This window comes from Telopea speciosissima, chromosome 7, assembly GCF_018873765.1.
Source record: "Telopea speciosissima isolate NSW1024214 ecotype Mountain lineage chromosome 7, Tspe_v1, whole genome shotgun sequence".
NCBI lineage: Eukaryota > Viridiplantae > Streptophyta > Magnoliopsida > Proteales > Proteaceae > Telopea > Telopea speciosissima.
The window spans coordinates 3,477,464-3,499,977 of record NC_057922.1 but is presented as its reverse complement, the minus strand read 5'-3'; the positions used below and the strand labels follow the sequence as shown (position 1 = coordinate 3,499,977).

Below are 22,514 nucleotides of genomic sequence, written 5' to 3'. Positions count from 1 at the left end.
ACAAGGCATGTCTTATGCCCTAGGTAACCAGCCACCTTATGTTTCAAGGCATCCTTACCTTAGATATGAAATATTCCTTGGCACCATGACAACTATGATAATGGTAAAAGTGCCCGAAGCATAGGGTTATAGTGTAACATGTTAGGCATTTAGACACTTAGTTCATCCTTATGAACCTATCTAAACCCCAAATACCATTTTGGCTCCCTAAAAAAAGTTATAAAATGGCCAAAACAAGATACTCGATCTTTTATATACTTAGAAAGGAGGTCAGCATCATTTGAAGTACTTTTCAAATCAAGGTTTTAGAAAAACGGAATTGATTCGGTAGACTCAGCCGATTGATCGGAATCGGCCATGGCCGATCCTGATTCCGACCATTCTAGAGTTTTTGGGCCAATTCCGATTCAAGGACCAATTTGACCCCCAATTCTGAGTTTAAAATCCTTGTTTCAAATCAACCATATACAAAAATTCCAACCACATAGATTTAAAGATATTTGCAAAAATTTCTTGTTTCCCAATCTGCTAAAACTTATTTCTAAGAGAATACACTTATCTTGCTGTACATACTTACTGCATTTTAACAACTTCTTCCTTTTTATTTTCAAATTCCATAAGATCTGATTCTTTTATTATCTCAGTCACCAAACTCCTACAAATCAGTTCAGGGGACACCATTTTTCCTGTCCCACATATTTCTTTTCATGATTTTTAAACCCCAAAGGTCCCAATCCTTGAAACTAGAAATACTAGATGCAATTCCCTCTGTATCTCTCTCAATACTTAGGCATTATCTTCCACATGGCATGTGAGGTGGGGCTCAAATTTTAGTGACAGGTATGCCCATCCTCCTCTGCTCATGTGCCAAGTTTGAGTCCAGACAGACTCTTACCACAAGTGTATCCTAATGCACGAGGCTCCCGCTAGTGCAGGATCTGGGAGGGGAAAATGTATGCAGCCTTTCCCCCGCTTCACAGAGAGGCTGTTTCCGTAGACTCTTACCACAAGTCAACATAAAATAAAGAATAGTCCATTCTTTTGATTGGTTGGGATAAGTACATTTGGAATTATTCTGAACGCAATTTCATGGGCCCTAGACCCTAAACTTGGGGCAACTTAATGTATGAAACCATCAGATTCACGCAGACCTTACAACTATGTGCACCTATCACAAATGCACCATAAAAGAAAACAACCGATAACAGTTACTTTTATTGAAGAAAGTCTAAAGTGGCATCAATGAACCCTAACACACACTCCTACAAAAGTAACCTCTAAAACATTTTCTAGGAAACAAATCAAAACTCTGGAACAAAGTAGACCAAGTTACATCACATACCATCAAGACCCCAACCCATGTATAGGGGGGTTATACCAATTGGATCTCTAGCAGCAATGAAACTGTTGTCACGGGTATTAAGAAGGACAAAGGAGAACATTCCATCCAACATGCCAACAAAATCCTCTCCATATTCTTCATACTGTCACAGGTGAAAGATAGATGAACTGACTAATTAAAACTGCATGTCAATTCTTCAGTCAATGTATGATCAAATTAGGCTCATGTATTCATGGGCTTATAACTTGCTATAAGAGCAAGAAGCAAGCATCTATCCTTCTTTACTCCTTTTTTGTTTTTAAAAAAATATTCACTTTCATATTGAAAAAAATCTGATGAACAAGAACACAGTTACTTACAAGATGAGCAATAACTTCACAGTCACTTCCTGTTCTAAATTCATGAGACTTCAGCTTTGCTCTCAAATCCATATGGTTGTAGATCTCTCCATTCACCTAATGGCATAAGCATCCGGAAAGAGAAAAAAACTATATAAATTAACCATGACGGTAAGTGACATGAGACAAGCCACTAATTAGATTTGGACTAAAATATCGAAGTAAAATGTTAGGAATCCAAAAACCCTTGAGCACTGATCAATGCATTTGTTTATAGATGTCTACAATAATAGGATAACAATAGAAACTAACGGAACTTCTAAAAAAAAAATCCTATATCCAGAGCATAGAAATATCTGCATTTAAGAGGCTTAGAGCTTGGATTGTCAAATGCTGACGCACAGTAGCCTGTCAGAAGGTGATTTCCCAAATTCATGATATGGTATTTGAGAAATCCAGATTAGAGATGCAAATTGGGTACTGGCATAAAATCATTTTGAAAATATTCCAACCCCATCGATCCCCATTGTCAATACTCAATCCTTACTACCTTTCTCATCCACCATTAAAACCATAAATCCATTAAAACCCTAATTTCCCTCGTCTCCATTAAATTTCCAAAACCCTAAAAATCCACCTAGACAATTCCAGCCATCAAAAACCCTCCATACTTTGGCCGAGTGTTCATCTCCACCCTAGGAGAACTCGATACAAAGCCCCCACCTTAATTCCCCCTATAAACCCCAGAATCCCTCACTTCCCTCTTTTCAAAAACCTGAAACCCTAACTTTCTGTTTTTTTACTTTTCACACTTCCACTCATCCAGTCATTCACTGGACCAATACTGATAGACTTCCCCACACCTGCCTATCAAAACCAACCTTTCAAACCTTAACCTAACCCTAACCCTAACCCTAACCCTAAAATTGAGCTAAAACCTCAATTCTGCCCCCATTGAATCAGAAGCTTAACAGATCCTGGTTGTTTGGCTCCTAGTAGGTCTCCGACCTATCTAGGACTACATTAGATATGAAACTTAGTCATGCCCAAAAATGGTAAGAAAAGAACGGCAGTCTCAATTCTAGCAGTTATTTTTGAGGTGGCAATAGCTAGACTGCTCAATAAACATAATCAAATGGTACGCTACCTGTACAGTTCAAAGGAACCATACCATGTCCAGCATTTCACCTTTAAACAATATTACTTGTATCCTCACCATACCCAGGTAACAGAGATCAACTGAGTATATAGGACAACTCAAGACTATCATAAAAAAAAAGTTAATAAATTGAGTGAAGCCTCACCCAACTACTTGGCCAGCTACATGAATCCTGGTCTTCCGTTTCCACCTTATAAGCTCCAAGTAATAATTTTTCAGGATTCATGCATATATTACTTGGCTGTCTTATGTCCGCTGACAATATGACAAACCTCCCTTGCTAGGGCTGGAGCAGTATTGCTAAAAACACACACTGGTCGAGTTGCCCTCATCAAGAACAAGTTGAGAATCAAAATCTGAATTCGGGTGCAAACAATTACATTCACACTTAGGGATGATTCCTTTAGGGATGCTCTTTGGTGATAATAGAGAACGGAAAATAACCCCCACTGATATACGTCATCTGGAAAAAATGCAGGAACAAAATAAGGACTAAAAGTGATACCGTCACAATGATTGTCTTGTCTTCGTTGTAAAGTGGTTGATCTCCAGAAGCGGGATCAACAATAGCCAACCGCTGGTGAGCAAGATAACAATCTTCATGACAATGTAAGCCACTCCAGTCAGGACCTCTGTGGCGCAATCTGCATTTGTGGCACAATGGAAACACATTGAAAATAAAATCAGGCCTCTTATCCTATTCGCCTATTCTTCAAAACCGATATATCAACAGGTTCCGACGAAACCATTAAGGACCACCATTTTCAATCTCGTCGAGTAGTCACAGACGAAATAAATTTATAACTTCAATTAACAAAAATGGTGTTTTCTTTCCAAACCAACGGCAAGTCGATGATACTAACCCGCACCAACTATTTTCAATGATTTAAGTAGAGAAAATAAGTTTGAGTGCTAAAGAAGCAGAACAAATAACGGTCGCGGTGACTCGAGTTGCACAGAGCAAAACGTAAAATTTCGAATCCAAAAACTATAGCAATAACTTCAAGGAGAAACAATGGCTACCTTCGAGATAGTTCAATTATTCGGGCTCGTTTGGCTTGAGAGTTGTCGGAGCAACCGAAGACGGCGAGTATTCCACACATGGCGTCTCTCTCTCTCTAACAGAAAAACAGTTTTTTTTTTGGTAAAACTAACAGAGAAACAGTGGGAGTAGTTCCTTTGTATTTGGGGCCAGAAGAGCGAGTCGGAGCAAATGAAGGTGGAGGATTCAACTCTTTATCGCAACCATCGGATCCTAAAACAATCTGACACGTTTTCAAAAGATTCTGCCTCGTTTTGGTTTTCAAGTGGGAAAGATTCTGCTTTCTAGGGTTACGTGCATACGTGTTTATGCCTTCCGGATTCCGGAATCTCGCAAGCACACGTAATTAAAAAATACGCCGCCAGCAACTGTACAGTTACTAAGATCATTGGATTTGAAAAAATTTAAAGATTGGGAAAAAGATCTCTGTCCGGGAGTGTGGCCTACGCCAACACTCCCATGAGTCTCTCTCTTCTTCTCTTGTGAAAAGATATCTCTACCCCCTTGTTTTAAGAAGGAGAGAGATAGACACAAGTGAGTGCTGATGTAGGCCACATTTCGGACAGAAAACCGCTTCCCTTAAAGATTATTTAAAATTGGATTGAGTTCGTCCCTAGGGCAAGTCAGGAGGGCATCCAGCCTTTGGGCTGTGTCACACACATTTTGATGGTTGATCGAATGCACATTAGAGTGTGACACAACCCAGCCCTTGGATGCCCCTGGGAATTAGGCTCCCTTGGGAGGAGTCAAATCCTGGTGCATATCCAATCCGTTGGGCGGGGTGGGGCGCTCATCAAAAAGAACCGGATCCTTCATTTTATTTGATTTTATAGAAGTACCCAAAAGAAATTTGACTATTTCAAAACTATCCAAATCAGTGTGCCTTTCTCTTTCTACATAACATTTTATTTTAACTTTTTACATTTTTGCCTCAATCATATTCTTCTTTCTTATTCTTCTCTAAACACGAGCACACCCTCGCCCTCATCTTCTTCTTTCTTTTTCTTCTATAACCCTTGCAATCCCGCGCCACCCCTTGTTCTTCCTCCCTCCCCACCCCTGTTCTTCTTATCTCACTTCTTGAGACCATCCACAATAAGAATTAAGACATAATAAACAGGTTGACATGGTTCAAGATAACTTAAATACACAAGGTTTATTACGATTTTGGAGTGGTGGATCGAAGAGCGAAGAGCCAGTCTACCAAATCAATCTTTCCTTTGATTCAGAGTTTTTCATTGTCTCTGAATGTGTGGATTCCACAATTGTGGAGGACGTTGTAGAGGTGGTGAAGTTTTTACAAGTGTCTTTATTATGCACGCGAAAGAGAAATTAGAATCATAAGGAAAGAGAGAAAATAGGGTAGAGAGACAAGTAATAAAATAGGATAAAAGAGATAGAATAATATATTTCGCTTAATGGAAGCTTGGCTTATTGGCTCTACCTAAGGGTGTCAATTTGGGACTGGAATTGGGAACCGTCCCAATACCATCCCACTAAAATCCGGTATCGGACCGTCCCATTAGTAAATGTGACGGTACTGGTATTTGATTTTAGTACCGAATGATAAATGGGACGGGACGGTTCTGGGACGGGATTCCCAACGGTACCAGTATTGAAATACCAACTAGGTACCGAAACTACTAGTACCGTTTAAAAAGAAAGAGAATATAAGATCTTTTTTTTTTTTAAATAAAAATAAAGGGTATAAGAATTACGACTCATTAGGGTTTCACTAATTGTCTTTTGAATACGAAGAGGAACAACAGGTCAACAGTCGTAGCTTGAAGTCTCTCCTCACAGAACTTGCTACAGTGCTACTTCCTCCTCCCTTCTCCCTCCTCCCTCCTCCCTCGACCAACTACATCTACCAGATTCTTCATTTTTGCACTTCGTACCATAATACCATGTGACATGTGTGATAAATAGAGTTTTGTTTGGAAAAATCAAAGAGGAAACACAACGGGATTCTTCCATTTTGTAGGACTTCTCTAGATTTAAAAAAATGAGAAACTTATTACATGTGATCTTAGGGAGTTTGAAGAAGTAAAACTATGATTTCATAACTTAAATTATTTTACAAAAAATAGTAGACAACTTAGATTTTATGATGGTGAAAAAATTCCACAACACTAATAAACCCACCTTGTTAGAAACAATAAAACTTTTTCTCCCTTTTTCTACAGTGCCTAGAACCGTTTAAGAACCGGTACTGTCCCATCCCGCTAGTAATCGGGACTGGGATCTAAGTTTGATCCCGTTAACTAAATGGGACGGTACTGGGATTGGCACTTTTGGTACCGGTACTGGTACCATTCCGTCCCAAATACCGGGAACCGTCCCAATTGACACCCTTAGCTCTACCGAGGAAGCAGTTGTTTCCTATTTAAAGTAGGAAAAATTTCTTAGGCTTTCTTGGCATAGTTTAGATTTATATTTATGAATAATCAATTATGATAATAGGTTATGGGTTATAAACAATAATCATTTGGTTACTACTAGACATAATAGATAATATAATGAAAAATAGGTTTGGTATGCTTAAGTGAAGAATATATTATGTATTCTGGTGGGGACGGGATGAGATTGGAGAGAGAGAGAAGGACTAAAGAGAGACTTTGTTCTAATTTTTGTTAATGTTATCAATTTACCCTCACTTAAATAGCAATTGTGCATATGTTCATTAATGGTACCCGCATAAACAATCATTAACAATTTATGTTGATAAATCATAAATAAATTTCTTATATTGATTTATTTTAATGAAAAATAGGGATCATAAATCATACCAAACGCATCTATTTATGTTTATGTGTCAAATAAACATAAATTTAAACTATACCAAAGAGAGCCTTAGATCCACTAGATAAGAAAATAAATTATAAGACAAGTAGGCTTCAAATTTGTTTACATCTACTACTTTATATTTTGAAAAGATTACTTAATCCCCAAAGTTGGTTAGTACTCATGTCGAGCAATAAGAAAATAAAAACAAACTACAAAAATTGCTCCAAATGCACTGATCGTGTCAAATTGCTAAGCTGGATAATCTCGTAGAGAATTGAGTTTGTGCCATTATAAAAGAAAGAAAGTATTTTAAATCGCAAAGGGGGAAAAGATTAAGGTCATATCATTAAGTGAGTTTGGGGATCGTCTCTAAATCTTCAGCCACACCCCGAGAGAGCGGATGAATGGGAAGAAGGAAATTAAGATTCGATGTGTATTTATATCGTCGGTATCTATATTGATATGGATCAGGAATATCAATAAAAAAAAATGATGTCTGCTTGAATTTATGCCTGCAACGGCCAATCCTTGTCGTAGCAATATCAGTATTGACAGTGATCGATATGGTCATCATTACCAATATCTATAACCTTGGATAAGGGTTGACACAGACTCGTGCCACCCCTCCATACAACTATCCAACACTCAAACCCAGTTCAGGCCCAACTAGCCGAGCTAGTGACAGGTTTCGGGCCAAAAACATTAAAGGGAGAGGGTTCTCAGAGCAAGCAGCATAAAGAAACCACAAATGAAGAAGAAAGAAATAGAGAAAGAGGATGCTAGTGTACCCTTCCATGACAGCTCACAGAACCTTTAATCATCATAAAACTTAAGGAACGCCATCTCCTTGCAAGGGATTAAGTATTAAAAAAAAAAATTTGTAATTTGCTCCGTTTGGTTACATAATTTCTGGGTAGCAACATAGTCCTTCAAATATTCCTAATTATGTAATTTTATTATTCAGGGTACCTTTTCGAATAATACATCTTTTTGGGCAACCTTTTGGTAAAGTTCACCCACTCAATGGTACCACAAAACCTACCCGCCAGAAGAATGGGGGCACCTGCCCTATAATCGCCTTGCATTGCAACAGTATACCTAACCAATTAGAACAAAAATTATCTTATTTGAAGGTTCATTTGAAGGTAATCTAGAAGGTTACAAACAGAATTTTTAATTTTACGTTTTTACCTCCAATCCAATATAATGAAGGGGCACTATAATAAAGGCTCTAATGATGTGATTTTGATCCAAATTCCGTCTATCCTTCTACCTTGCTCCGGCTCCCTCTCCACCTTTCATTCGATCCCTCATGGCAACGGCAGCCTGATGACCCTCACCAACTCAACCTCTTTAGCACCGCTCTCCCCATCTAGTTCTTTCCCTCTATGGACCAGCCTCACAACATTTACCAGCTCACCCTCTCATGGTCTTGCCTGAGAATGCAGAGCGCCACCTTCTCCCTCTCCCCCACCCTCTTTACATATCTCCTACCCTCCCTCGCCCTTTGCGTTCCCCCCCCCCCCCTTCCCTCTCAAGACCGCACTTAATCTCCATTTCTCACATTCCCCGTTCTTGCTAGCTAGCTTTCTCCACCTGAAGTAATACATAATATTTGTGCTCAAACTCTATTGCAGCCATCACCTACCTTCTATCAGAAACAAGAATGAAATAACTGCTTCGCTTAGCCCAGCCACCTTAGAAAAAGTGAGTTCCCTATGCCATTTGCAAATCTATCAGATGGAATGCACCAGGGCAGTTAACAAAACCAAAGATAACATACTATAAATCTCCAGTAATGTGTTCCGTGAACAAAAGTGGCAACACATTACCGCACAAATTTTCGCTTCAACCTCTAATAAAAACATGAACATGCAATTCCAAAAAACTGGAACCGTCTCCACTATTTTCAATGTGGTGATGTGACCGAAAAAATGACGATGAAAGATTTAGGGGTGAAGGAAATGCAGAGGGCAGAATGGAGGAGATGCAGACAGAGGGCAAGGCAGGGGAAATGTAGAGGCGGGGTGGGAGAGAGTGAGGGAGAACCAGAGCCAGAGAAGAGAGGGAGAAGGGGAGCTGAAGCTGTAGCTCGCCAAACAATGGCCTTAAGTGGTCGGAGGACAGGGGACGGTGTTGAATGTGAAATTACAACCTCACTTAAAAAAGCGGGTGACAAAATTGGCCTAGGGCAAAAAAGAAAATAAATCAATACAGATCTACTGTTTTTTAGAGGGGGGTGTTGTCAAAGACACCAAATGTCTGTGATAGCAGCAACTGCCATTGAGCTTGGCTTGGGAAAGGAAATAGTGCACACCACCACACAATAAACATGTAATGGCAGCAACTGCCCTTGAGCATGGCCAGGATCAAAAAGTCCCACCAAAGCTTCAAATCCAAGAGGTGATCTTCCTATTCCATTTAAGCCCAATGGTTTCAGTTTGTACATACATGTCTACGTCAACCTCAAAAAACATATCTTCCGTTATCATTAAACAACAAAAAATTGGGGAGAAGAGGGGGGGGGACTGGAATAAATTAGCCCCAACATTACTTCAAGATTTTAGATCCACAAACATAACAAACAATTTCATTCTCCCACAATGTAGAACCTGATGAATTGACTCACGTTTTTGAAGGCATGCTGTACCGGCATTTAAGTTGATAAGATCATGTGGCATCTCAGTGGACAGAAAACCTGAAATATTTACTTATTAGTCAACTATATCCTGTAGTAACAGATGTATAGGTACAGCATATCTCAGAAAGCAACACAAATAGAAGAATGTTAATGCAGATACTTCTGGAAACAGCCTCTCTGTGAAAGCAGAGATAAAGACTGCATACATTATGACCCTCCCCAGACCCCGAAGTAGGGGGAGCCTCATGCACTGGGTACGCCCTTTTTTTTAATGCAGATAATTAAAATTATTAATGTTCACAAACATGAATGAGAAGGGTTAAAAACTTAAAATAAATAGCCACATTAATTCACAAGCAGATAAACACCTTGAGCTACTACCATGCATCCACGACAATCTTTGAAGCTAAACAGTGTTTCAATTGTGAAACCCAAATATAACAGAAACGCTTGATAGACTATCCATTTATATAGCTCTCTTTTTAATTAGTTGATTGTGGCCACAAAAACACAATTTACTTTAATGCATTTTTTTTTTTAATGAGAAAAGAAAAAATATAATAGCTGATTAAAGAGAAACCATATACAAAGACTTAGTTAGACAAGCCGACTTAGCAAGGTTGTTAGCTATAGCACGACAAAAAGGGTCACCCTTAGAAGTATAGTGAATATCAGGGCCTAGGTTATGTATATACAAAAGATCTTTTAGTAACGACCACGGCCAAGGATTAGAAGTTGGAGGTGGAAGAAGATCAGCAATCTGTTGATTTGAGCACCACACTTCTTGAATCTTCAGCCCCAAATTCCTTGAGAGATCAAGCCCATTCTAATACTAATCACCTCCGGATTAACTTTAATGCAGTGCAACTAGGTTTTTATGACATTTCCTAAGTTCCACAGAGAAATTGAACATAACTGTATTAGATTTTCATAACGAGATCAAAGCGATGAGTGTAACAAGTATCAGTTGTCATTAATCAATCAAGGATGTTTTGACAAGTATAGAAATTGAACATAACTGTATGGACAAGAAGAACCTTTTAACCTTCCCGCCTTGATAACTATGAAGACGGTATTGGAGCTGCCTCCAGAACAGTCCGAGACTATTAATGGCATGATCAGGGTTTTCTCGTACCAAAAACATTTGGCTACAGTTTCTGTTTCTAATCAATCTATTCACTGCATGGTTCCATTGAAATCCTCGAAAATCTCTATGGTGATTAAATTAGTTTATGGTACTGATCAGCCGAAAGAGGCCCTTCGCAAGAGCTTGAGAACTCTGGAGTTCCTAACAGAAGCCCTAGGCTGGCTCTAGGCAATTATGTCTTACTTGTCCTGCATTGAGAAAACTGGAGATCATGACATTCAATCCCCCTTCCCTGAGGAGCCATGAAATCCAATTTTGTTGCCTGAGAACAGTAAAGGATCTGAGAGAATCTTTGGTAAACTATATAATGCTCTTACAAATTTGGACTATATTCATCATGTCTCTGCCTCAAAGGCTAGCTGTGAACCCCAGGTATCTCCAATAATTCTTCACTCATTATTGATGACTTGGGCAGGTTAAAAGGTTCTTCTTGTCCATTACATTTCTTTGATTATAGGTAACCTTTTGGAGTTTCAAGTGCTGTCTATTTAGCACCACAAGGAGTTCTTCTATTCACCTTGCTGGTAAGTTCATAGCATAATTAAGTAGAACACGAACTTGGGCTAAATTGAGTACAGGAGATCCTGCAGCCAAAGTTCAGGAAGTGAGGGCTGCAATGCACCTCCCAAACGTACCCAAAATCCAGTGATTCCATCTTTCTCAAAAACTTTCTCCGCTAGTGCATGGTTGAGAAAGTCCTAAGTCCTACATCCACTGATTGGCCCCAAGAATACCATTTAATACTTCTCATCTTCAAAATGCACCATAAGAAAAAAGTGATTACAATTTCCAAAATAACCCTCATGTGCCTCGGAAACACCTTACCTTATTAGTATAACCTATGCTGGTCACAAGAGTTAGTAGTCTAAAATATTTTGGATGAGACGAGCCAATTTTCTTCGGGCTAAGTGCAGTACCCCTTTCCAAAAGTTCCTCCTCGAAGATAGTCAATTTCTCATAAGGTCACAAGGTCTTCTTAAACCACTAAATAACAATTATAAGAAAAGATTTTGAACCCAAACCTAGCTCCTGGCTTGATCTGCCATTGATACCTCATCAAATAGCATCTCCAAGTCTCCACCAAAACCAGTTGCTCTTGGAAATGGTTCCCTGCTCCAGTCTAATACCTTGATACATCTATAGTAGAGGGAACAATTGAAACTGTCACCAAAATCCACAGATGATCCTATCAGTAGCTAGCATATTCTCTAAATCTAAACCAACACACACATTACAACCTTGACTTTATGATTTTGTCTTCTAACTGATTGTTATTGTCGTCCCATTACTTGACTCAGTAACACCTTGGTTTTTCTAGCATCAAATAATTTCTTCCCTCCTTTCAATTCTCCATAGTCCATACCCAATCTTCAACTAAAAAGCCTTCCCCTCTCTTCTTCCAAAAGAATATTCTCTCTTCCAAGAGGCAAAAGAGAGGAAACATAAGGACTTAAGTTTCTTCAATAGGACAAAACCTTCTAATTCCTTCTTCAAACCAGTGCTTTGACGTTCTAAAGATTCTTCAGGAGCTTTAATCCTTCAACCATTCATGACTCACCTCCCACACTAGTCGTTAAGCTTTCCTAGGAAAGGGACACAAAGCTAAATTGGTGGTGGGCCCTATGTAACCCATTTAGAATGTATACGATTATATAATGATTAGAAGTAAGTCAGTGAAGGGAAATTCTTTTCCTAGCCATTCAATACCAAGAGCCCAGAAAACCTTATGGACACAAGAGAAGTTTGTATATTGGTCCATATAAAGCTTGCAATTTACAATAGGAGATCTTTGAGTCGTGTAAATGAGAGATTATCTATCATTACATTAAATAATTGCAATTGCTTTAAACCTTTTTTGAGTACATTTTGCATAAAAAATGAATTAAGTAGAAAACATGAATGACCAAATGAAATTAATAGTGTAAAAGTGGTACATTTGTTGGAGGTGAGAATTGTATAATGGATACTGAAAACAGGTGGAAAATCATTCTTTTACTTAGGTTTGTTAATTATCATTACATATTTCCTTCATGCAAAAACGAAAACTAAAGAATTTGATTTTTACAAAAGGTCACATTTTGGTTCAAGAAACCTCTTCCATAATAAGGACACAACCAATTTTCATAACCTTGTAACAGACCATATCAACACAAACTCTGAAAAAATAAAAAAAATAACCTAACAACAATCATTGATCATCTCTAAATACTAAATACATAAAATCAATGATGAGTTGAAAAAAGTGTTTGAGATAGAGAAAAACCACGCTATTGAATCTTCTTTTCCTTGTTTATAGATCTGGGAATCTTGCTTAAGATGTTGTCATCAATTTTCCTGTAATGTGATGAAAGGACTTCGTGTGTTTTACTCAGCTTGTCATCGACATGATCCTGGTACTTGTCGTACAAAGCAGGAACAGTGAGAGATATAAGAATACCTGTGGCAAAATCCATGAAAGTGGATCAAAACATAAATGATTCAGAGGAATCACTGCGGGATACGCTAAAAGCGTAGAAGCAGCAGTTGAAAACTTACCAATATAGACAAGACTGAGGAAGCTGAAGAGGCTTCCAAAATAAGATATTAGCCATAGACCAAAAATTACCTGAAAATCAAATCCCAGTTGCAGACAGAACAAACCAAATCATTTTCACTAGACAGACGTTTATAAATCCTAATTTCAGATAAGAAATTTTAATATAAAGAAAATGAAAAAAAAAACAGGCCTCAGCGAGACCTGAAAAAAGGTTCTTACTTTATTTCTTTCTGATCAATACCTGAAGGAAAAGTCTCACATCTCCCCCAAGAGAGATATCATGGGCAACTTTCAGGATGCGGTTTATCCACAATCTTGCTACATCCGCAGCTCTCTCAACAAAATCCTCAGAAACTTCTAGATTGGGAAGAGGAGGTAGAGGCCTGTATCACGATACCATTAAGTTCAGGACCTCATCAAGCATTAAATTGAATACTTTTACGATTAAAGAGGAAAATTTTGAAAATGGAAGCAACGAAATGTATCTGAAAATATCAAAGGCAGTACCTATTGAGAAGAGATGCGGATTTCGCCCAGAAGAATAAGATTAAAATCAGAAGTAATAGCACATTAGCGACAAGAGATAACGGACTGTATCCAGCCCATTCGAAAAGGAACCAAAAGGCAGTCGCTGTTACTAGCAGAAAAGCCCCTGCAGTCCATCGTTTCCACAATAGCGCGTCGGCAACTGCGAAACCATTACACTATCAATACCCAATCTAGCAAATTTTCGTGATAGAATGAAGAGGAAGAAAAGAAGTAATGCCCGATATACTGACAGCAGTTAGCACTGGATTTAATCATTCAAAGAAGAAAAAGCAAATTTATGAACACGCGCGTGCGAGAGAGAGAGAGGTGCGTACTTATACTACCGCCGAGAGCTTGATGAACCGATTTCCGACGAGGTGGTGATGAAACTTGCTCTCCGACAGATTGACGGTCTGAATCATCGTCTCCCATGGTCGTTACACGTTAGGGTTTCGTAGGAATGAATCCACAAAAAAAATGGAGACGAAGCCCAGCAGAGGGATCTTGATGCGTAAATCCAACTTACTAGGAATTTTCAGAGTTTGGATCCGGTCCCCATCAGGGGACGCATGGGGTCAAATCTAGACCCTCCATGGGGCATGGGCCCTACACACCAGAGGTGGATCATACACCCTATGGAGGGTTCAGATCTATCCCCGTGATCCGAACTCGACTTTTCTTACATGAATATCAGACTGTGTTGTACCTTTTACTCAAACACCTTCCCCAATTTTTATTTGTGAGTTTGATGGGTCACTCACTTATGACCCAAAAATTGAAAAAGACATAAACCAAATCTGAAATGACATAAAAGCTCCTACACCCCCTTATTTGATAGAATTGATGGGAGAATCTCACCACTGAATATCTTTCTCTTTTTTAAACAAATATTTTGCATAGTCTCACATTAGTCCATGGAGATCCAACTCTATGTTTTTTCATTGTAGACTTGGATGGTGCATCTTAGACTTTTGGAAGTGAAGAAGCAACATTTGAATGGTGAAAACTTGTTTGAGTTCACTTCCTAACTAATGTTGCTATCTATAAGTGATGACATTTTATAAAAAAAAAAATTTATTGTATTAGAATTGAATTGAGAGTTGCATCAATCTTCGGGAACTAGGGAACTGGCCGGGTAGGGAACTCGAGGAGATAATTTTTCCCAACTCAATAGCTATCTGAACCAAAATACATTATTTGTGCCTAAATTTACATGACTAGAGGATGGTTCGAGAATCCTTCAATCAAGGCATAAAGAATTACCTATTTGTGGCATCCAAGCTCCTAAAGAGAAATTATTCATTTCACATATGTAGATTACAACAAAATCAGGGAACACACACAAGCGAATCAAATCCTACCTAATGGAGAAATAGTTGGAAAGATGCTAAAACCCTAAACATTTCATTACAAAACCACTAAACCAAAAAAGGATGGATTGTTTGGCAAAAGCATTTTTGAGCCTATCAAAAGTGGAATTGGTGCTTGTGGAAATTATTGAGTAATCGAAGATGAAAACGAAGACCCGACTTTTTGTGAACAATGTGGAGGCGAATTTGTCGATTCTCTAGAATGAAGATATCAAATGGAATACATCAAACTGACATATTTATTAAGTCATGTATGATATTTGTACCATCTTCTTAGTTATATCACGAATCTTTTAGATAAACCTATTAAAGAATTAAAAGACCTAATATACTGTAATGTGTAATTTGATCGAAATTATTATTTTACAAAATGAGAAATTGCCATCCCATTCAATCAGAAAACAGTTAAGAATTCAAGTATGTGGCTTTTGGGTAATATTTTATGCCATCTTTGGATCTTTAGGATCTGAACTACCAATAGAATCACCTAACCTGTATTGAACAGGGTACATATATCCATCTAAAGGAGACTGGTAAAAGAAAAGAAAAGAATAGAAATTTTATTTTTCAAGGTGTTTGGTTGCACCAGAAAAACGAAAGATATTGGACATGACAGATAGAAACAATTCGTATTAGGTGAGAATGATTGCTGTCTTAACTTTAGTACCATTGAGGGCTTCTGTCGAACAGTTTGTGCGTTCCCATACAAGCGGCACACACAGAAGAAACGGAGTTGCAATTCCAAGAGTACTACAGAAAAGTCCACAGAATAAAGTATTCAAGAATCTGAAAGCGTAAAAAATACATATCAGTGCACCGGCAAGGGCAGGGATCACGATGTGCCGCACACATTTCTAGGCATGCAATGAGATATGTGCGGTATAACTCAACCATTGGATGCCCCCTGGCAGTATTCTGGACGCATGCCTCCTTAGAGATGAGCTAAATTTCCATTGAATGGATCGTGCACCGCATTTGAGAGAATAAAAATATGATCGCCACATATAATGCTCCGAACGGTGGTTTATGTTCTCAATAGTTTAATACTTAAATTGCAATTGATGAGACTATTATACTACTCAATTCATAAACACAACTTTTCCATAGTTCTTTAATCTTAAGGGTAAGGACTAAATGTTGGATAACAAATTAATTAAATAAAAAAATTGAAAAAAAAAAAACGAATAGAGTAAAAAATCGAAGAGAGAAGACGGGTGAGTGTTTTCATTTTTTACTATTTTAATGACAAAACTAGTAAAAAAATAGAAGAAGAATGGTAGGTTAAAGAGATTAGCAGGTTACTAGATGAAAAGAAAGGGTAATCTGAGTATTTAAAAATATGAGGGTAGAAGGAGATGTAAAAGTTTAAAAGAAGAGTAGTTTCAGAAAAGAAGTTTAAGGTAGGGTAGTTTTAGTAAATATAGACTAAGTGTAGGGTAATGATAGTAATTGCCCTAAATAAAAAAATAGTAATAAAAAATTTTGATTTATTGACAATAACCTATTGGTTGACTTATTTTAAAAAACCAATCTATAATCAAAAAATTTGAAATACAACCAAAGAAAACCTTAAGAAATATATGTCTGGCAAGATGGTCAGTGATTGGTATGTAGGTGAAAACCCATGTTCAGACTTTGAGCTTTGGGGATTTTGTTCAACTTGAGATGCAAATCATTGATCCTTATTTGGCCACCAACACTCCATCAAGGCATACCCATCTCATCTCTCATCTCTCATCTCCTATGCGAAAGTCCGGCTTGGTCCGGTGTTTGGTTTACCCCATGTATGCATACATGTAAAAGATCCTCCTTTTGTTTTTAGGGTTTTCGGTTTCCTATCAACCTACTATTGGTCTAGTCTTAATTTTTTATCAGATTCGAACTAGTTTTTGGTTTCAGTCAATCGACTGATTTCAATTTCTACTAGTTCCATGAAACTTCAATCCAAAACCATACCAATAAGGATTCGATTCGAGCCAAATTACTCAAGTTTCAATCATTCCAATTTGGTTGGATTTGGAAGCCAGGAAAAAAATAATTTGAGAAGGGAAAGAGACACATAAATCAATTTTTCTTTTTCACATGACACATTAGCCATGTTTATGTTTACCCATTTTTGTTTGTCGGGCCTTGTGGAATTGGAAAAAAATCCTATCAAATTCCCCAATGGTACAGTGCAGTGTGGTGTAGTTCCGAGTAGAGAGGTCGACATCTGGCAGGCGTGACATCCGATGGTGCCGAGCTATAGAAAAAAAAAATCTGGGTCAATGAGCTCGAACTGTTGGATGTTGCGCTTGCCAGATGTCAACATCTCCATCCCGAACTACACTACACTAGACTTAAAATCCTCTGCAGTACCAGCGAGACGGCGGTGCACATCCGACGGCACAGCCGAGGCCATGTGTGCCACCTTTTACCACATGGGAATATTCCATAACCTTTTACCATTTGATTAGACAAATTAATGAGGACCCATCAATGTAACTGAGTGTGCAACCGAGCTGGGCTGGGTTTTAAAAAACCTCAATCCAACCCTAGGTCTCCTTAGCTCAACCCAAGCCCAACCCGACCTTGATTGACACCGATTGGATCAAGGACTGAGTTGCCCCTGATTGACTTTCGAAGCCCCTATTTTTGTCATTTCAAAGGTAGGCAATGTCGGGCTACCCCCCTCCCTCTCCCCTTTTTTTAATTGTATATATGATATTATTATATATATTTGTATATTTATATATATATATAGGGTCGGGCCAGGTTGGTCTCGCCCGCAACCAAAAAAGCCCAGCCCAAGCCCTGTCGAGACGGGCTTTGGCAAGCTTAGGCTCACCACGCTCACTTCTAGGGTCTACTTGTAAGCCCCATAATAACCAGGGAGGTCTATGTAAATGTTCAAATAATAGGAGTTGTTTTGTAATTGGTTCAAACACAAGGGGCCCCCAATAGCTCACGGTTCGTGGTGTTGTGGGATCATATACGAGCCCTGAGGGATTTAATTGGCCGTAGGCCGGATACCTCTTGTTCCAAAAAAAAGTCCTTTTTTTTATTTTGGATTCGAACTAGCTTTCGGTTTCAATCAATGCATTCGGTCAATCACTTAATCCAACTGATTTCAATGTCTACTAGTTACATTATACTTCAACCCAAACCAAAAACCAAATTGATAAAGATTCGATTCAGGCCAAATTATCCGATCTAGTTGGTGTCAAACTTTGGCCATTTTTGGAAGCCCAATAAAGAAAAAAATAAATTGAATTTGAAAAGAGAGAGACACATAAATCAATCATGGGATCATATCTGTTGCGTGTGAAAACCTCCGTCGCCCGGTTCGCCCACGGATGAGCCTGTAAAAAATCGAGTGAGCGCAAGAGAGTCGGTGTGACTCCGACCTAGGACTCTCCGACGCACAAGTCAGGTCTCCAGTGCAACAGCGTAACAACTAGTAAAAAGTGAGATGAGCGTTTGAGCTCCATACCTGAGTATTTATAGAGGGAGATGAGGTAGTTAGAGGAGTCCTAGTATGGTAGGAGTTCTTCTCTTGGAAGGCTCTACCCCGTTGAGCGGAGTGGAGAGTCATTTTTGGGGTCGGACTCCCGTTAAGGTAAGAGTCTATATCTAAGTGTGATTCTGTATCGCGATAGGATTGTGGCTCAATTCTTATCTCGCGATTATTGGATTGTGCTGACGTGGCTCCGTAATTCCCGGTGAGCTGTTACGATGGCTTTTGTGGAGGGCTCGGCCTCCATGGTCAGCCTCCGAGCTCGACCACAGTGGTCGGCCTCGGTCTCGGCTGACAGCGGTGAGGTCGGTTGGAGTCGATGGCTGATTTGGGTGGCACCCCGCGGTGCGGGTGCTCGGCACAATTGGCGTGGGAGCTGCCTCCAGGCATATATGTGCTCGGCCAGGCCTCGTGCTCGGCCTGTGGCTGACCTGGATGGGCTCGGCTCATGGCTCAGCAGGGCTAGTGTTCGACCACCGTGGTGATTGGCCTCGGGCGGCCATGGCCTCGGTGCTCATCCTCGGACAGCCGTGGCCTCTGTGCTCGGCCTTGGGCGGTCTTGGCCTCAGTGCTCGGCCTTGGGTGGCCGTGGCCTCAGTGCTCGACGTCGGGCGATCGTGTCCTCAGGGATCGGCCTCGTGATCGGCATATGTGGTGTGGGAGTTGCCCCTAGACACGTGTGTGAGCTCGGCTCAGGGCTCGGCAGGCCTGATGCTCGGTCACGGAGCCCGACCAAGTTGGAGATGGGGGAGATTACCCTCTTTGTCGGTGCTCAATTTAGCGCCACGCACAGGGTGCACGGCCCAATTCTCGGAGGGCTAAATGTTCGATCGCGGTGCTCGACCAAGTGGGGGATTGAGGTGGTGCCCTTTCCCCACATGACCGGTTTGGTGCGGCACTAAACAGCACAGCTCGGTCCTCAAGGCTCGGCTAGGTGGTCCTCGGCCGTATGGCCGATTAGGGAGGGCTCGGCTCAGAGCTCAGTGGAGTGAGTGTTCGGCCATGGTGCTCAGCTCGACACTCTCCTTAGGCAGTCCTTGGTCGTATGGCCGATTAGGGAGGGCTCGGCTCAGAGCTCGGTGGGCCTAGTGCTCGACCACAATGCTCGGCCGTGTTGGTGATCAAGGTGATGGCCTTCTCCTTCGGAGGTTGGTTTCATGCCGCACTGTTTGGCTCTGCTCGGTCCTCGGACTGGACTGGGGCTTGACTAGGCATTCGTGCTTAATGACGATTGCCCTTTCGACCATGCTTGGTGTGCTCGACGACTGCGATGCTCACCCCTGGTGCTCGATTTGGAGTCCCTTGGCTCGTTCGGCCGGGTCGGTTCGATCCTCGAGTTCAACTTAGTTTGGTCGACTCGGTTCGGCACTGCACCATTTGTGCTCGGCTCGGCCCTCGGGTTCATTCTCAAACCGTCCATGTGTCACTCTTTGTCGAATGGGGATTCTATGACTCATCAATATCATTTATAGATGGCCGCCACCACTTTTTGGATGGGTTGCAATCAATTGCGACAAATCTTTTCGAGGAGGCCTATGCCGATATGGTGCTATTGGGCAAAACGATAGGGGGAAGGCATTATTTGCAATTGTTGGTGCCTCAAATGGAAGGGATATAGTCTATGCAGAATTGTTGGCAATTAGGTGCTTAGTTAGTAAGTTCGGGAACGGCAATTGAATGGGAACAGATACGTACAGTAATTAAATAGACTAGACGGTAATAATACTTTTCAAAAATCCGGCTTAATAAAACGCATACGATAATAATATGATACGAGTTTAATACGTGTTTAATATGACATAGACGGCAATAATACTTTTAAAAAAAGGGGCATATATTCATTATGTAACATGAGTGAATTAGATATTTAGTTAATTGACATGATTCATGAATAATGTTTCTCCAGAAAATGACATCCATACTAGCATTCAATTTTTGTGAAATTAGCAGAACATAATCTCTTTGTTGTTTGTTTGATCTCATCCCATGTCATACACTCATACCCGGCCAGGAGGCCATGGTAAGCTATGGTGTATATCTCTGTACTCTTCACATTTGATTTAGTGAAATATATTTCAACATTTTCATATATACAAACAAACATAGCATATATTAGCCATTGGGTAAAGAAAAACTGCAATAAAGGGCCATTACCCAGTGCTGATCCCTCAATATTCGAACTCGGGCATTGAAGAAGAAGAGTGTTTTGGTGTCAAATTGGAGATTTAAGACTTCACTAGAAACTCTGGGTCAATCGACACTCACACTAGCCCTGAGCCTGAAGCTTCCTTTTCCTTGTCTTCTTCTTCCTCTCAAAAGTCTCACCTTTGCGCAAACCCTCAATAAAATAACTCCCTTCTCTCTCTCTCTCTCTCTCTCTCTCTCTGTTCAGTGGGGGGAAGAAAGAAAGCAAAATTAAATCTAACATCTCCTTTATCTTCCGCTCTTGATCCTCCATTTTCAATCTTCGTCTCTGTTTCTCAATGTCCTCTGATCTTTTTCTTTTAGATGGTTCTTTCTTTCGTAATTCAAGCTCTGATATCGTCACCTCCGATGTCGATTTGCAGTCACTATCCGAACCCCTTTTCTCTTTCACTGACCCATCATCTTCGTCTACTGAAATCTTTCATGTCTTCTCTAACCAACCAAACGATCATCTTCAATTTTCAACCGAAACCGAACTATGCTCCTTTGGTGATCAAACAGCCATTAATCTCTTATCTTGTTCACCAAAAGAACAGCAGCTTTACTAGCTTCTGTTACCTGGAACTAATGATCATTCGCTGCGCTTGCACCTTTGTAAGGTTCTCTCTCTAAGGTCTGAACATTTCAGTATTTTGCTTGTCTCTGGTCTCTACATCTCCTCCTTGCCTACATTGGTTTTCTTCTTCACAACCGAATAGAAGAGAACCGTGAGGTCCGTGAGGCCTTCAAGATTGAGAAGCATAGCCGTTGCCATTGCCGTCATCGTCTAGACTTTGACGATCGCCGATGGGGGGGCAGCGGCTAGGGTTCGACGCAAATCGCATAATGGAGAAAGGGAAAGTGAAATATCGTTTCTCTTTGGGTTTTTTTTTTAATTTTAAATATTAGGGTTAAAAAGTATAATACCGTATGATACCCGAACTATACGAGTATAATACGCGGTTGTTTAAAAATGCCTTTTTTTGTAAAAATATGGTAAAGTGCGAGGACGAAAGTATTTTTCATCTAAACATTCAGGTACGCATATAATACGCGTACTTATTAACTAGGGTTAGGTGTGGTCTTGCGAAGGCTCGTTCCCTAAACCTTGACAGTGTACAGATCAGATCTGATTTGTTGGTAGCAGTGCAGATAATCAAGGGCCATGTTCGGATCCCGTGGTACTCTTAGAGTTTAGTTGATGATATTTTGGACTTGAGAACATCTCTTCGACAATGTGAGTATTATGTATCAGGTTCGCGAGGTCAACTCATGTGCTGATTTCCTGGTTGGGTTTCTCCACTCGTGTCAGGAACTTCACTTGTGTATAGATAGCCTCCAGAAGCACTCTCCAAATTAGTAGGGGATGATGCCAATGAGAAGAAATTCTTTCGTTTGTAACCTTTTGTAAGTAATTTTATATATATAAAAAACTCCTTTGGGTGGATCATATCATTTTTCCCTTTGTCACATAGCGTTTGACACTATTAATCATGTTTACGTTTATCCGTTTTTGCTTGGTTGACCGTCCTTATGGAATTGTGGATATTTTGGTGGGACCGATTAAAGAGTTTGGGTCCCATATAAGGGTGTCATAATGGAACCGGAACCGATCATTTATGATAGAACGAACCGTACAATAGAATTTTTTAAATTTTTTTTTGGGGATAATAACTGCAAAAAAATGTTTCGATTTTGATTTTATAGGTTCTTTTTCGGTTTGGTTTTTATTTGCTCCACAAAAACTGCAGTTTTAAATCGAATAAGAAACCAAAAAAAATGATTAAAAGCCGATACCTTTAACTCGAATACTAGCAAAAACATCAATTGGATTAATTAATAATATATAATTAATTTAATAAACAATAATTATTGCATCATACTTGAAACATAAGTAAAATTTCTTGGGTTAACGTTAAAATGGATTAACAAAACCCTATTTTC

General features: G+C 39.7%; 2 protein-coding genes across 4 annotated transcripts in view; both read right to left on the bottom strand.

The window, feature by feature from the left end:
* Window positions 1-20,767, bottom strand: part of LOC122667175 (asparagine synthetase [glutamine-hydrolyzing] 2-like) — a 32,046-nt gene extending 11,279 nt beyond the window's left edge. The window contains exons 1-5 of one of the 2 annotated variants that reach the window (XM_043863401.1): window positions 20,743-20,767; window positions 3,863-3,945; window positions 3,345-3,483; window positions 1,702-1,797; window positions 1,343-1,484 (exon numbers count right to left, since the gene is read on the bottom strand). In XM_043863401.1, coding sequence (XP_043719336.1) covers window positions 1,343-1,484; window positions 1,702-1,797; window positions 3,345-3,483; window positions 3,863-3,942 — 457 coding nt within the window. In that variant the 5' untranslated portion in view covers window positions 3,943-3,945; window positions 20,743-20,767. Of the gene's footprint in view, window positions 1-1,342; window positions 1,485-1,701; window positions 1,798-3,344; window positions 3,484-3,862; window positions 3,966-20,742 lie in introns of those variants that run through there. The other variant, XM_043863400.1, reaches the window with a different exon arrangement.
* Window positions 9,191-14,005, bottom strand: LOC122667180 (reticulon-like protein B11). 2 transcript variants are annotated; one of them, XM_043863407.1, is made up of 6 exons: window positions 13,856-14,005; window positions 13,500-13,680; window positions 13,234-13,375; window positions 12,992-13,061; window positions 12,720-12,893; window positions 9,191-9,366 (listed from the first exon to the last, which is right to left on the bottom strand). In XM_043863407.1, the coding sequence occupies exons 1-5, from the start codon at window positions 13,950-13,952 to the stop codon at window positions 12,724-12,726; spliced, it is 660 nt and encodes a 219-aa protein (XP_043719342.1). In that variant the 5' UTR covers window positions 13,953-14,005; the 3' UTR covers window positions 9,191-9,366; window positions 12,720-12,723. The 2 variants fall into 2 exon arrangements, with proteins under 2 accessions (XP_043719342.1, XP_043719343.1); XM_043863408.1 differs by having other exon boundaries at window positions 13,500-13,685; window positions 13,861-14,005.
* Window positions 20,768-22,514: the final 1,747 nt, after the last annotated feature.